This window comes from Monodelphis domestica, chromosome 1 (assembly GCF_027887165.1).
Source record: "Monodelphis domestica isolate mMonDom1 chromosome 1, mMonDom1.pri, whole genome shotgun sequence".
Taxonomy (NCBI): domain Eukaryota; kingdom Metazoa; phylum Chordata; class Mammalia; order Didelphimorphia; family Didelphidae; genus Monodelphis; species Monodelphis domestica.
In genome coordinates this window covers 603,783,875-603,796,218 of record NC_077227.1, presented here as the reverse complement: position 1 = coordinate 603,796,218, position 12,344 = coordinate 603,783,875, and the positions used below count along the sequence as shown (strand labels likewise).

General features: G+C 39.6%; 1 protein-coding gene across 1 annotated transcript in view; it reads left to right on the top strand.

Annotated features, from left to right (window-relative positions):
* LOC103100591 (uncharacterized) overlaps nt 1–12,344 on the top strand; it is a 96,218-nt gene that overhangs the window by 59,511 nt on the left and 24,363 nt on the right. The window contains exons 3-4 of the mRNA XM_056817784.1: nt 4,648–4,831; nt 7,324–10,680. Of these exons, the coding sequence (XP_056673762.1) occupies nt 4,648–4,831; nt 7,324–10,680 (3,541 nt within the window). The remainder of the gene's footprint in view (nt 1–4,647; nt 4,832–7,323; nt 10,681–12,344) is intronic.

Here is a 12,344-nt window from a genome sequence, read left to right as displayed (position 1 = left end):
CTATGATTCTGTAATTAATTTCAGGAAAGTTCTTCCTTTGAGGAGGGGCTGTTTAAAGTTTCTGTGTATGTCCCTAAGTGCATCAGACATCATTAACCTCATATGAAATTCTTTACAGATAAACTTTGAGATATAAAATTGCTATTGGGGAAGTTTAACCTCATATGTCTTCCTCTCCAGTCATTTCAATACATATTGACTTTGTTCTGTTTCACTCTGGGCTATTGGTACATTAATTATGAAGGGAATTATCCATCCTCCAGTCCATGGTGAAACTATAAAACCTGTGTCTCAGGGTACAATTACAAGTAATGAATATCCTACATTGGGTTCAAGCTCCATTAGGCTTTTAGAGAAGCTCCTCAGAGAGTTTCTAGGGGGCAAAATGATAATAATCAGCACAGAGAAAAAGGAATTAAGTGCCAAGGACCAGCCCAGGGAACTCTTTGTCATTACTTTTCCTGTACTTCAAGTACTAGGAAGAATTTGCAACTTCAGCATCTCTCAAGACTGGCTAATTGGTGCTGGCCTGCTTCCTGGTAGTTGGCCAGGGCTATATCCTCATTCTCTCTCATTCTGAGATGGGTCAGTTTCAGGGATGATGTCCACAACTATCATTTTGTAAACCACCAACTAGTTCTATAGGAGTTCTAGATCTCTCTAGGTGAAATTTTGATTAGGGATTTCCCTGTACTGTTTAGTCAGTATAGGGTAATATAGTGTAAAGAGTAGAGACCTTCGAGTCAGAAGACCTGGGTTCTAGGTCATGCTCTAACAACATGCTCTAACAGTTGGTGAACCTATGGCATGCATGCTTGAGGGGGCTGCTCCCCTCCCCCCTTCCACAAATGCCTGAGGACATTTCTCATATCACCCATTCCTCTGCCTAGCAGTCCAATGGGAGCACTTCACCCCTCCCCTGTCTGGAGTAAGGTGGGGGGACTCACATGTGGCAAGGGTTGCAATTTGGACACTTGGTCTCTAAAGGTTTGCCATCACAGCTAGCACTTTCTAGCCATTTGACCCTATAAAGGCAAGAGATGCCATCTTTACCAGACTCAGTTTCCTCATCTGTCAGTAGAGATTTATTTGCTCATAGGTTTGTTATGAGGAATTTTGTTTTGTAATCTTAAAGCACTATCTGAGTATGCAATATTATTATTGGTAGAGGTAAAGCAAGTGTCAAAAGAGCATTCATCTATGACCTTTCCTGCATGTTACGGTCCCTATAGAGGATCTGATTATGAAATGAGGGCTCTAGTGGGAGGGTGTGCCACACCTCTCTAGTTGAAGAATTCTTAACTTTTGTTGGGGGGCATGGATGCCTTTGGCAGTTTTGAGGATTCCACTTCAGAATAATGGGTTTTTTAATGCATAAAATAAATGCATCATATTGCAAATTAATTTATATATATATATATATATGTATATATATATATATATATATATACATATGCTTAAAAAAAAAGCCTTATCTTCTGTCTTAGAATCAATACTAAGTATTGGTTCCAAGGCAGAAGAGCAGTAAGATCTAGGCAATTGGGGGTTAAGTGACTTGCGCAGGGTCACACAGCTAGGCAGTGTCTGAAGCTAGATTTGAACCCAGGACCTCAAATCTCTAGGCCTGACTTTCTATCCACTGAGATGAGATATTGACTAATAACTGAGTTGTTTACAGATAAAGATTCAAGGTCTAGTCTGTCTCAAATGTATTGCATTTAATTTTACATCATTAATAATAATAATTGCCATTTACAAAATACCTTATATTGTCTCATTTACTATCTACAACAAGCCTATGAGCTACAGGGATTGTTATATCTATTTTCAGATGAGGAAACTGAGGCTTGGAGAGGTCACATAACTACAAATGTTGGAGTTACTATTTGATCTGAGGTCTCTATTGACTCCAAGTTTAATGTTTAAAAACTCTCTGAGCTTTAATTTTTTCTTCTGTAAAATGAGAGAGTTGTATCAAATAAGATAAAGCATGTTGTAAACTTAAAGGCATCACAAGTCATATAAATGTCAGATATTATTATTCATGCCATTATTTAATCAGGATCCTTAAAGATCAAGAATCACTCAAAGAAAGTAAGCACAGGGAGTGGTGGAGCTGAGGGTCAGTAGGTCTTTCCCCTTAGGCTTTCAAATCACCATATAGACAGCCACGTCTTCTTTCTACTCATACAGCCAATCATATTTCCCAATTTTTAACCTTTTCTGAACATATCAGGCCATTTTCCAAATCAGTTCATAAGTATTTATGAAGCACCTTCACGTAGGCGGGTACTGGGTACTCTAGAGCACATTTTAAAAATTAACGTACTTCATTTGATGGTGGGGAAGGAAAGGCTTCTTAATCTTTAATAAAAATGGGTGGGCTAGGTGCAGCTAGGCAGCTCAGTGACTAGAGAGCCAGACCTGGAGGCAGGAGGTCCCAGGTTCAAATCTGAACTTAGACACTCCTTAGCTGTGTGATCCTGGGCAACTGACAACCCTCATCATCTAGCCCTTATGTTCTTTTGAATGGACGGAAGGTTTTCGAGGTTTTGGTAATGTACAATGACCAATATGGAACTGTGTTTTGTTGACAATAAAAACGAAAAAAAAAGACAAAAGGTAAGAGTTTAAAAAATTTATATTCTTTATTTGATGATGGGAAATGAGGGTTTCCACAATATTTAAAAAAATGATAGGGTTAAAAATGAATGAAGCTGGCAAGTTCAATTTGTTTCTGTCCTTCCTAAACTCATATGGAGTAGGTTAGATTTGGGCTGGAAGTGGGAGGGAAGTTTGAAGTTTCCTTAGAGCTAGTTCAGCCAGCTGTGAAAAGAATGGAAATCTGGCTCTGGTGCCATCAGGCCTCTGAGCATTTATCTTTTCATTTTAAAAAAATGAGTTATTGATATATTTTATATTACCAGTATCCTTCTCCATTTGCTTCCTAGAAAACTATTTCATATAAGAAATAATATTCTTAAAGAGAGAGAAAGAGAGAGAGAGAGAGAGAGAGAGAGAGAGAGAGAGAGAGAGAGAGAGAGAGAGAGAGAGAGAGAGAGAGAGAGAGAGAGAGAGAGAGAGAGAAAGAGAGAGGTTGCTATATAGCCTGGTGGATAGAGCACCAGGTCTAGTTACCTGGGTTTGAGGATTTGAATATGACCTCAGACATTTCTTAGCAGTGTGGCCTGGACAAGTCACTTAGCTTAGATGGCTTAGCTCTTACTACTGTTCTTTGTCTTACAACTAATACTAAGACAGAAGGTAAGGGTTTTGTTTTGTTTTTTTAAGGGTGAAAAAATCAGAAAACCAAAGTCTGAAAATATATATGTTGCACCACACTTCCTAACTTTGCAAGGGAGTAGGGTAGGGATATGTTCTCATATCTCTTCTTTGGGACCATTCTTGTTCTTGTTCATTTTGTAACATTTATTTTTGATTGCTTTGTTGTTGTTATTTTTATTTATGTTGTTCTTTTAATCATGTATATTATTTTCTTGACTCTACTTCACTCTGCATCAGATTGTACAAATATTTTCATTCTTTGCTGCACCCATCATATTTGCTATTTCTTATAGCATAGTAGTGTTCCATTCCATTCATGTATCCTACTTTGTTTAGCCATGCCCCATTTGATGGGCATTTGCCTTTCCCCCCCAGTTCTTTGCTATCACAAAAAATATTATTGAAACTTTTTTTCTTATCAATAATTTTCTTGGGGGTATAAGCCTAGGAGTAGAATATTTGAACCTCAGGGAATGACTACTTTAGTCACTTAACTTGCATAATTCCACATTGTTTTCCAAAATGGCTGTACTGATTCACAATGATGCAATTATATGCCAATCTTTCTAAAACCTTCCAATGCTGACTGTATCTTTTTTGTTTTGCATTTCTTTTATTAGTAATAATTTGGACCATCCTTTAATGATTGTTAATAGTTTGCAGTTCTTTTGAAAACTACTTGTTCAAATCTTTTGATTTCTTATCTGTTGGTGGGGATGGCTCTTGGTCATATTATATCATATATTACCAAACCATATTATCTATGATCATATGATAGCTATATTGTATTATGCTATGCTACATAATATACCATACATACTATGTTATATTGTATTTATCACATGCATGTATGTGTATTTGTCACATATGTATTTCTTATATTACATACAATATATGTATATATATTTATTATATCATTATAGTGACTATATTACTATTTGATATATGTATGCATATATGTAGAAAGTTACCATGGACCATCTACAAATACAAAATCCCCATAGTTTGTTATAAAGCAGCATTGGTGAAGGTTTTCAAGTTCATGTGCCCAGACTGCAATTTCAACTTGCCTGTGGGCCCTCCCCCATAACCCCAAAGAGCAGAGGGAGGAAGTGCTTGCTTTGGGTGGCTGGATAGAGGGGTGGGGCATGCAGAAATGTCCCTGGGCATTGGGAAGAAGGGGAATGGAGCAGCTCCCTCCCATTAGCTGGGCACCTGTGCCAATACTTTGCCAACCCTGCTATAAAGAATCCCTCTCTGTAGTGGAACTTACTGAAATGGGGTTTCACCTACATGCTTTTTTATAATCACCTGAATAAAGTTATGGACAAAGTTAGACTTTAAATATTATACTTTGGTCAGGTTGGCAGAAGAGTCTGATGAGGAGGCATTGAAAGAGGAAATGGTTCCAGCAGCTGAATCTCTACTCTTATCTGGGAAGAACATATTACTAGTAACTCAAAAACTCCATATGCAACCAGATAATCAATGCCACAAGGAAGAGCTCATCATTACAGCTCAGAAGATCTTGGTGGGAACATTAAAGGTGAGGATGACTGAGGAAGGATGCCCTTTCATATGTTTAGGCATGGAATGGCAAACATCAATCTAAATGCCTACTATGTGTGCCAGGACTGTGCTAGGTGCTGAAGCTCATTTCTATGTCACATAATCGTTTATGCTGCACTTTCTTTAAAGAATCATAGGAGGCAGATAATTTGTCATCATTCATATGTTATAGATAAAGAAACTGAGTCTCAGTGTCTCATCTGAAGTTACATGGCTAGAAATTAGCAGAGTTGGCATTCAAACCCAGGTCTTCTCTCATTTTTAATGTTCTTTTTTCCATTATGTCGCTTTGTCTTAGAGCTGAATTTGGGATCATTTAGTCTAATGCCTTCATTTTACAGATATGAAAGTCATCACCCAGAATGGTTTATATGATCTATTTTAGAAGTTAATAAAGTAGATGGTTTAGATTTTATTTAGACATTGTTAAGACTTGTCCTATTTACATTGAATGGCAAGATTTTATCAAGAGTCTTTGACTCCAGGATCCACAATTTGGGTCTGTTGGGAGATTGATTTTTATGGAATTTGGAAGAGAAAATGAGATTAAACACTTGGAAAAATCATGGACCCCATAACTGCTGGGGAAAAAGGTGATAACAATATGAAAAACTACCAACCTATAGGTCTACTTTTATTTGTCTGCAAAATTTCTATGAGAATCTATAAATATATCATGGGAATCCTTGATCAAGATTTGAGAAGAGAACAAGAAGGCCTCTACAAATAATATTCTGCAACAGACTACATCTTTATAGTCACACAATTAACTAAAAGGTGCAGAGAATAAGGTATAGATATTGCACTATGATTAATTTTATTGAGTAAGTAATATTTATTCAGTGGAGCCAAAATTTAATCTTAAAGGCCTTTCACCAATAAAATGTCTCTCTTTTATATGTAAAAATCACAAGATTACCTGAAAGATGAATCCCCAGTCTGGAAATAGGAGGTCTCAGGCTCAAATCTGCCTTCAGAAATGTTCTAGCTGTGTGACCCTGGGCAAGCCACTTAACCCTCCTTGCATACCCCTTACCACTCTTCTGCCTTAGAACCAATACACAGTTAGATGGAAGATAAGAGGTTTTTTTAAATAAAAAAAGATGAATCCAGAAAAACATTTTGATGTTTACCTAACATTTGTCAATCGATTGAAACTCGCCAGTAGTGTGACATTGTGATGTTTATAGCAAGCCCCAGCACATTGTAGAGGTTGCTTCATGATTCTTTCTTCATTTTAAAACATTTGACCTAACGAGGCACAAAGGAAAAACCAAGAGGATGAAGGATGCCCATTGTCCATTGTTCACTGGAAAACCTAGAGTTGTTCTATCAACACATATAACTTGGACAGGCACTGCAGGTAGATGACAAACTTGTCTCAGAATTAAACAGCACATAGGGAGTAGTAGGGTTACTTTCGGAAATTGCAATGGTCTTAATGACTTCAAACTTTTCTTGAAGTACATGTTTCAACATTTCAACAATTTGTTTTATTTTTGACCTCTATAGGAGGTAGCATGAAACATTATAGATAATCATGGATGTGGAGTCAAAGGATCTGAGTTCGGCTTTCTTAGTACCTGTGTAACCTTGGGTAAATCACTTAACTTCTGTGGGTCTCAGTTTCTTCATCTGTAAAACAAATGTGTTGAATTCAACAGGGTTAACTTTCCTTGCTATAAATATGTGATCCTATGAGCCTAATATTTTCCAAGTGATATCATATGGTTATAAGTTATAGAATATCAACAATAGTTTTTTTTAAACCCTTAGCTTCTGTCTTAGAATCAATACTGTGTATTGGTTCCAAGGAAGAAGAGTGGTAAGGGCTAGGCAATGGGGGTTACATGACTTGCCCAGGATCACATGACTAGGAAGTGTCTGAGTTCAGATTTTAACCCAAGACCTCCCATATCTGGACCTAATTCTCAATCCACTGAGCCACTTCCAACAATTGTCTCTTGAAGAATTGTAATTCCAGATCGCCCAGATGGCAAAGTATGAGTATGATGTCATATATTAGGAATCAAGAATTGTATGGTAGAAACAGCATCAAGATATCATTAGAGAGATGGTCAAGCTGGAAAAGGAGGGGGACCAGTCATGTATTGAGACTGAGGGCTCACCAAAACATAGCATTTGCTCCATTGGTATGCCCACAATATCAAGAGATCTAGAAGAAGTTCCCCCAGCAAGTTGGGTGAATTTCCTTAAGAGCATTTGTGGGAGAAATGGGCAAGTTGAGAAGGCATGGATGGATTGTGATCTGTCCCACTGCAGGTGTACCCACATCCCTGAGATTATGGATGCATTCAAATAAGTATGAACCTCAAAGTACTATTGGGAGTATCAAATAAGGTAACCTAAAAGCACTTTCCCTGTTGTTGTTATCACTGTAAAAAATATTTAACATATCAAAGACCTTCTCTCTCTTCCCTTTCTTCTCCCTGGTGATTTTTTGAACAGATTCTCCTTACTGAGGATGATGTGACAATGAGGAAAATCATTCAAGCAGCTTCCTGGTGTCTGAATTGTCTTGAAGCCCTGGAGGCTGCAGGGGATGTTTCTTCTGGGCAAGCTTTCTTCCAGGATTTCTCTGAAGGCCTACTTTTTCTGAACACCATGACTGAACAGCGCCTGCTGGAACTGAAGTGGTCAATCCATCATGACTCTCTAGCTCAGTGCCTACAGATCTTGAAGAAGTGTATTCCTCTACTTTATACAGCCAGAAGTGGGAGCCTCAGTCATTCCCAGAACCAGCAAGGGAGAGAGTCCAGGAGCTACGTTTTTGATCTGACCAAGAAAACCCTTGAAGAACTGATTACCCTGTTAAATGCAGAACGTAAACCACAGAGGAATCTCCAGGAAAGAAGTGGAGTGTTCTCTCAGCACCTGGAGCAGCTTCTGATGCTACTGGCTGAGCCAACAGTAGAAGCTGTCCTGCAGGGGGATCTAGATTCTCTCTTAGGAGTGGTTGTATTTCACTGCATGCTCCTAGCTGAATCTTCCAGACCTCAACTGAAGCTGAAGTTAGTCCAATGCTGCCACTGTCTGTTGGAGCTTAGAAATATGATTACTCAATGCCTGAGCAGGCTGGAGATCCTATCTCCAGGGGACTGCTCAGATCAGGAACTGAGGGAGAAATGGGCCATGTTGAAGTGTGAGGTGAATATTCTTGCCCAAACCATGCAGATTGGGCTCCTCTACCAGGTTCTGGATACTTTCACAGATGTTCAAGGACCTCTGAAAAGGCTGATTCAAGCCTCTTGGGGGATTATGGTGCTTGGCTCTTCCTGGGACAGTGAAGGGTTTGCCAAAAGTCTCCAGCCTTTTATTGATGCTTTCTGCATGCATTCTGAAAAAATGTTCAAAGTGGCTCATTTAGTTTTGGTCCATTGCACCCACCATCAAATTGGTAAAGAAATAGAGGAAGCCATGTCTAGCCTACAAAAGCTTCGGGCCAGAGTGCTTTCTCTTTTCACCAAGGGTTATGAAGGGCAGGATCTAGCCTGGGTTTCTGATACCTTCCAGGGTGAGTACCAGGCATGGGTCCAGGCAGCAGAAGGCTTGTTGGCATGTTTTGATAATGTTTTCAACATCTCTGAATTCTTGACTATGTCCATTGAGGAAATGACAGAACACACAGGTTTCTCTGAATGGGCTCTGAACAGTGGAAATTCCAAGGAATTTTCCTGGCATGTAGCTTATCTTCAGGGTCGAGCTAAGCACATAGTGCAAGTGATGAACAGATATGTGGACCAAAACCGAGATCCCATTTTTCGGAATGGTTTGAGAGTTTTAATTCAGCAATTGGAGAATTCCATTCCAGTAGTAATAGCAGCTGCTGAGCACTGTTTAGAAAACAAGAATTATATCCAAGCCAAGGATGTGTTTCTCAATAAGGTCAAGCTTCTTATTGACTCCACTCAAAGTGTCCAAGATGGACTGGATGGGACCAACCATCCGGATATCTTAAGCCCACTGCGAAACCAAGTTCATAAATCCATCACTCCTATAGAACAACTGTGCCTTACTCCTCACAGCCTCTTAGAGTTCAGCAGCCTAGAACCCATGAGCAAACTCATTGGAGGGCATAAGATAGATGAAGACTTCTCAGGCACTTCAAATGATTCTAGGGAATGTCATTCTAGGAATATTTCCACACTTGACCTTATGGATCCTAAGATCATTCAACAGGGGATACCACTATCTGTCATCAGGAAACTTGTTCTGGCTGTAGAGAAACATGACCTCCCAGCAGTCAGTTCTGCTTGCACAGAATTGCTGGATCTTGCTAATTGTACTGATGCTGCTCAAAAGGTCTTGATGGGGGAAAAGTCACCAGAGTCAGAGATTATAGTAGAAAGACAAGACATTATCTCCCTAAAACCTTATACAACTGACTTAGCTAAAGAAATTGCAAATGAACCAGGCTCTAGAACAGGGAGGGTGCTCAAAGCAGCCCTCCAGCTGTCTGAAAAGATTGCTGAAAGCCACCAAAGTTTAGCAGCCATAGCTGGTGATTGGTACTATCTCTCTCAGCAACTGTTTTGTGACATCCAGACTTCTGACCTTCCAAGGAATGTGCAGATCTTTAGTGAAGTTAGGCAGAACATAAAGGATGTGGCTCAGCTAGCAGACAAAGCTGGACGGATGCCTCTGAATAAAGAGCCTCCTTTATCAATCCAGAATCCAGAACAATTGCTCCAGATTCAAGCTAAACTCAAGAAAGTGGAAACTCATGCTAGGCACTTACTGGACAAGGTGTTAGATTCAAATGGTTTCCAGACTATTAAGACAGGGGAAACAAGCATCAAGGGGATCTGCCTTTTGTGGTCAGTGGCTGTCCAAGCCTTGTTAAAGGGCATCGATGGCTTCATTGGTAGAGACATCCTGTTCTTAAAAGAGCTGAGGCAGGTGGTAAAGGACAAGATGGGTTTACAGGATGTGATGGCCCCCCTGACTAACACTTCTTTGAGATTACAGGAAGCTGCAAGACTATCTGCTTTGTTGTGTGGTGATGAGAGAGTGAAGGGGGAGGTGGTTTTGCTACAGGGGGAGGTCCATGTGCTGACAGAAGCTCTAGTAGAGGTGGCCCAGATCCTTGCCTTGTCTCCTCCCTTGGCACCCAATCTGTCTATTCGTTTTGAACTTCTCCAAAGGGAACTTGCCCTTCAAGCCAAAGTCCTGGTGGCCTATCTCAGTAGCATCAACAAAAACTATGAAAGGACCATACAGGATACCATTCAGCTAGCACTCTCTGCTTCCAGGGCTTCCAAAGATGACAAGACAAAAGTCAAAGCTGCTCTGGGAAAGAATATGACCCAGATCACCTCTTGTATCCAGACAATTCAGAAAATTGTGGAGGAAGGTCTGGAGTCTGGGCCCAGCCAGGAAAGTCTCCGAAGAGTAATGGAGCACCTCATCTTCCTCACTGCTGAGGTTGGACAGAAATCCCACATGCTTCTGGAACACCCTCAGGATAAGGTAGCTGGGATGCTAGAGAGTCTTCAGTGGGAATGGGCAGCTGAGGCTCATTATGTGACAGCCCAACTCCAAGTATGGAGAGATAGCCAAGCCCCAGCCCTGCAGCTCCTAGAGCAAGACTTGCAGACCAGTGTTACATCTTTTGGGACTCCAAGTCAAGATCCTGACCTGACCCTGCCCAGTAAGGAAGAGGGTCACACAGAGGCAGAAGTAGATAATATAATACATCAGGCTACATCTTCAAAAGGAATCTCAGACCCAGGTGGTTCAGAGGAGCCTTGCCCTGACCTGAAGGGTCTTGGTTGTGTGGCAGCTTCCAAGGAGTATCTGGGTGAGGTATGGTTGCTATAATTTTTGATTATCCCATTCCTGTCCTTCCTGAATCCCATCTCTTAGCACCAGCTTAGTAACTGGAGCTAAAATCCTACTTCTTCTGTGCTGAAACCTCCCCTAAATATCCCAGGCCACAGTATTCTCTCTTTTCTGAACTCCCCTGAACTCCTAGAGTACTCATCTATGGCCCTCTCTGGTACTTAGCATATACTGCCTTTGTGTACATATCATATCTACCATGATAGAATGGTCATTTCTCAAAGCAGATACAATGTCTTTCTCTCTCATACAGTACCCAGAATGGTGTTTTCATTAGATATTTAAGTCCAGTTGCTAAGTGGAAGGAGGCAAGGTAAAAAGAGAGGGGAGAAGAATAGGCTAAAGAAAGGAAGGGAAAGGGGTAAGGGAAAGAAAGAAGGCATGGAGGAAAGGGGACATTGGGCAGGGGGAAGAATTTTTTTTTTGTATTCCATTTGGGAAGTTCTTTACTGTGAGTACTAGTATTGGGGATTGGGATTAGAGCTGTGATTTTCATTGATATAGGGAACTTCTGGATGAGGCAACTTCCTCTACCAGTGCAACTTATTATCTCAAAGAGTTGCTTTGAGCACTGAGAAGTTAATTGACTTGTCCAGAGAGACACAGCCAGTGTGCTTCAGAGGTAGGACTTAAACCCAAGTTTTCCTTAGCTTAGTGCCTGGTGCGCATATAAGGGCTTTCTTTCATTAATTAATTCATTCATTCATTCTTGGCTCTGACACTAGCACTCTGCTTAAATTTTGTATCTTTCCCAGTGTCTAGACATGATAATCATTAGGCATCATGACATACTGCTTCAGTAAACTGTGTTACTATTAGTTTCCAATTAATATAATAATGAATACATAATAACTAATATATAATATTTAAATTTAATATAATGAACGTAAAATATAATATAACACCTAACATAACATAGTCCTGGAAATCATTCTGTGAAATAGTTTTTTACCAAGGCCCTTTTCATGAACAACCCTCACTGGAAGGGGTCTGTGATGTATCTGTCTTAAATTTTGTAATATTCTTGCAGTTGAAATAACATGCTAGAATCTTGTTAAGAATTCTTCAGAAGTATTTTTATAATTAAAATTTATTTTATAATTGATGTTGATCATCACTCTTATACTTGCCCTGTTGCTTTTTCCCTCACTAGAACTGAGTCCTTACTCTTTCAAGGCTGGTGTTGTGTCTTTTAAACTTTTGAACCTTTCTAGTGTCTAGTATAGTGGTCTACATATATTAGGTCATAATAAATGGTGGTTGCTGTTGTTAACAGGGAAAGAATAAAACAACATGTTTAGTGGTAAATATTTGCACATGTCCTTCTACCTCTCTGCCATTCTAAACCTCTAAATTCTTTCCATTGATACAAATCTCTGAAGTACACATTTCTAGTATTCTTTTGCCAATAAGAAATACAAGATACAAATTATGGCTTTGAGCCTTTTGAGCCCTTGTTAAATGAATACTAGGATGGTTTGAATACAGTCTGTTCTGGAAGCAGAGATGCTATTATTCAGAAAAAAATCCTTCAACTTGTTATCCAACTTCAATTAATCACTTACTGAGTACTTATTAAAAGCACAAGGCTAGGTGCTAGGGAAGAGAGGAAGGGAAGTGAAGTAAAA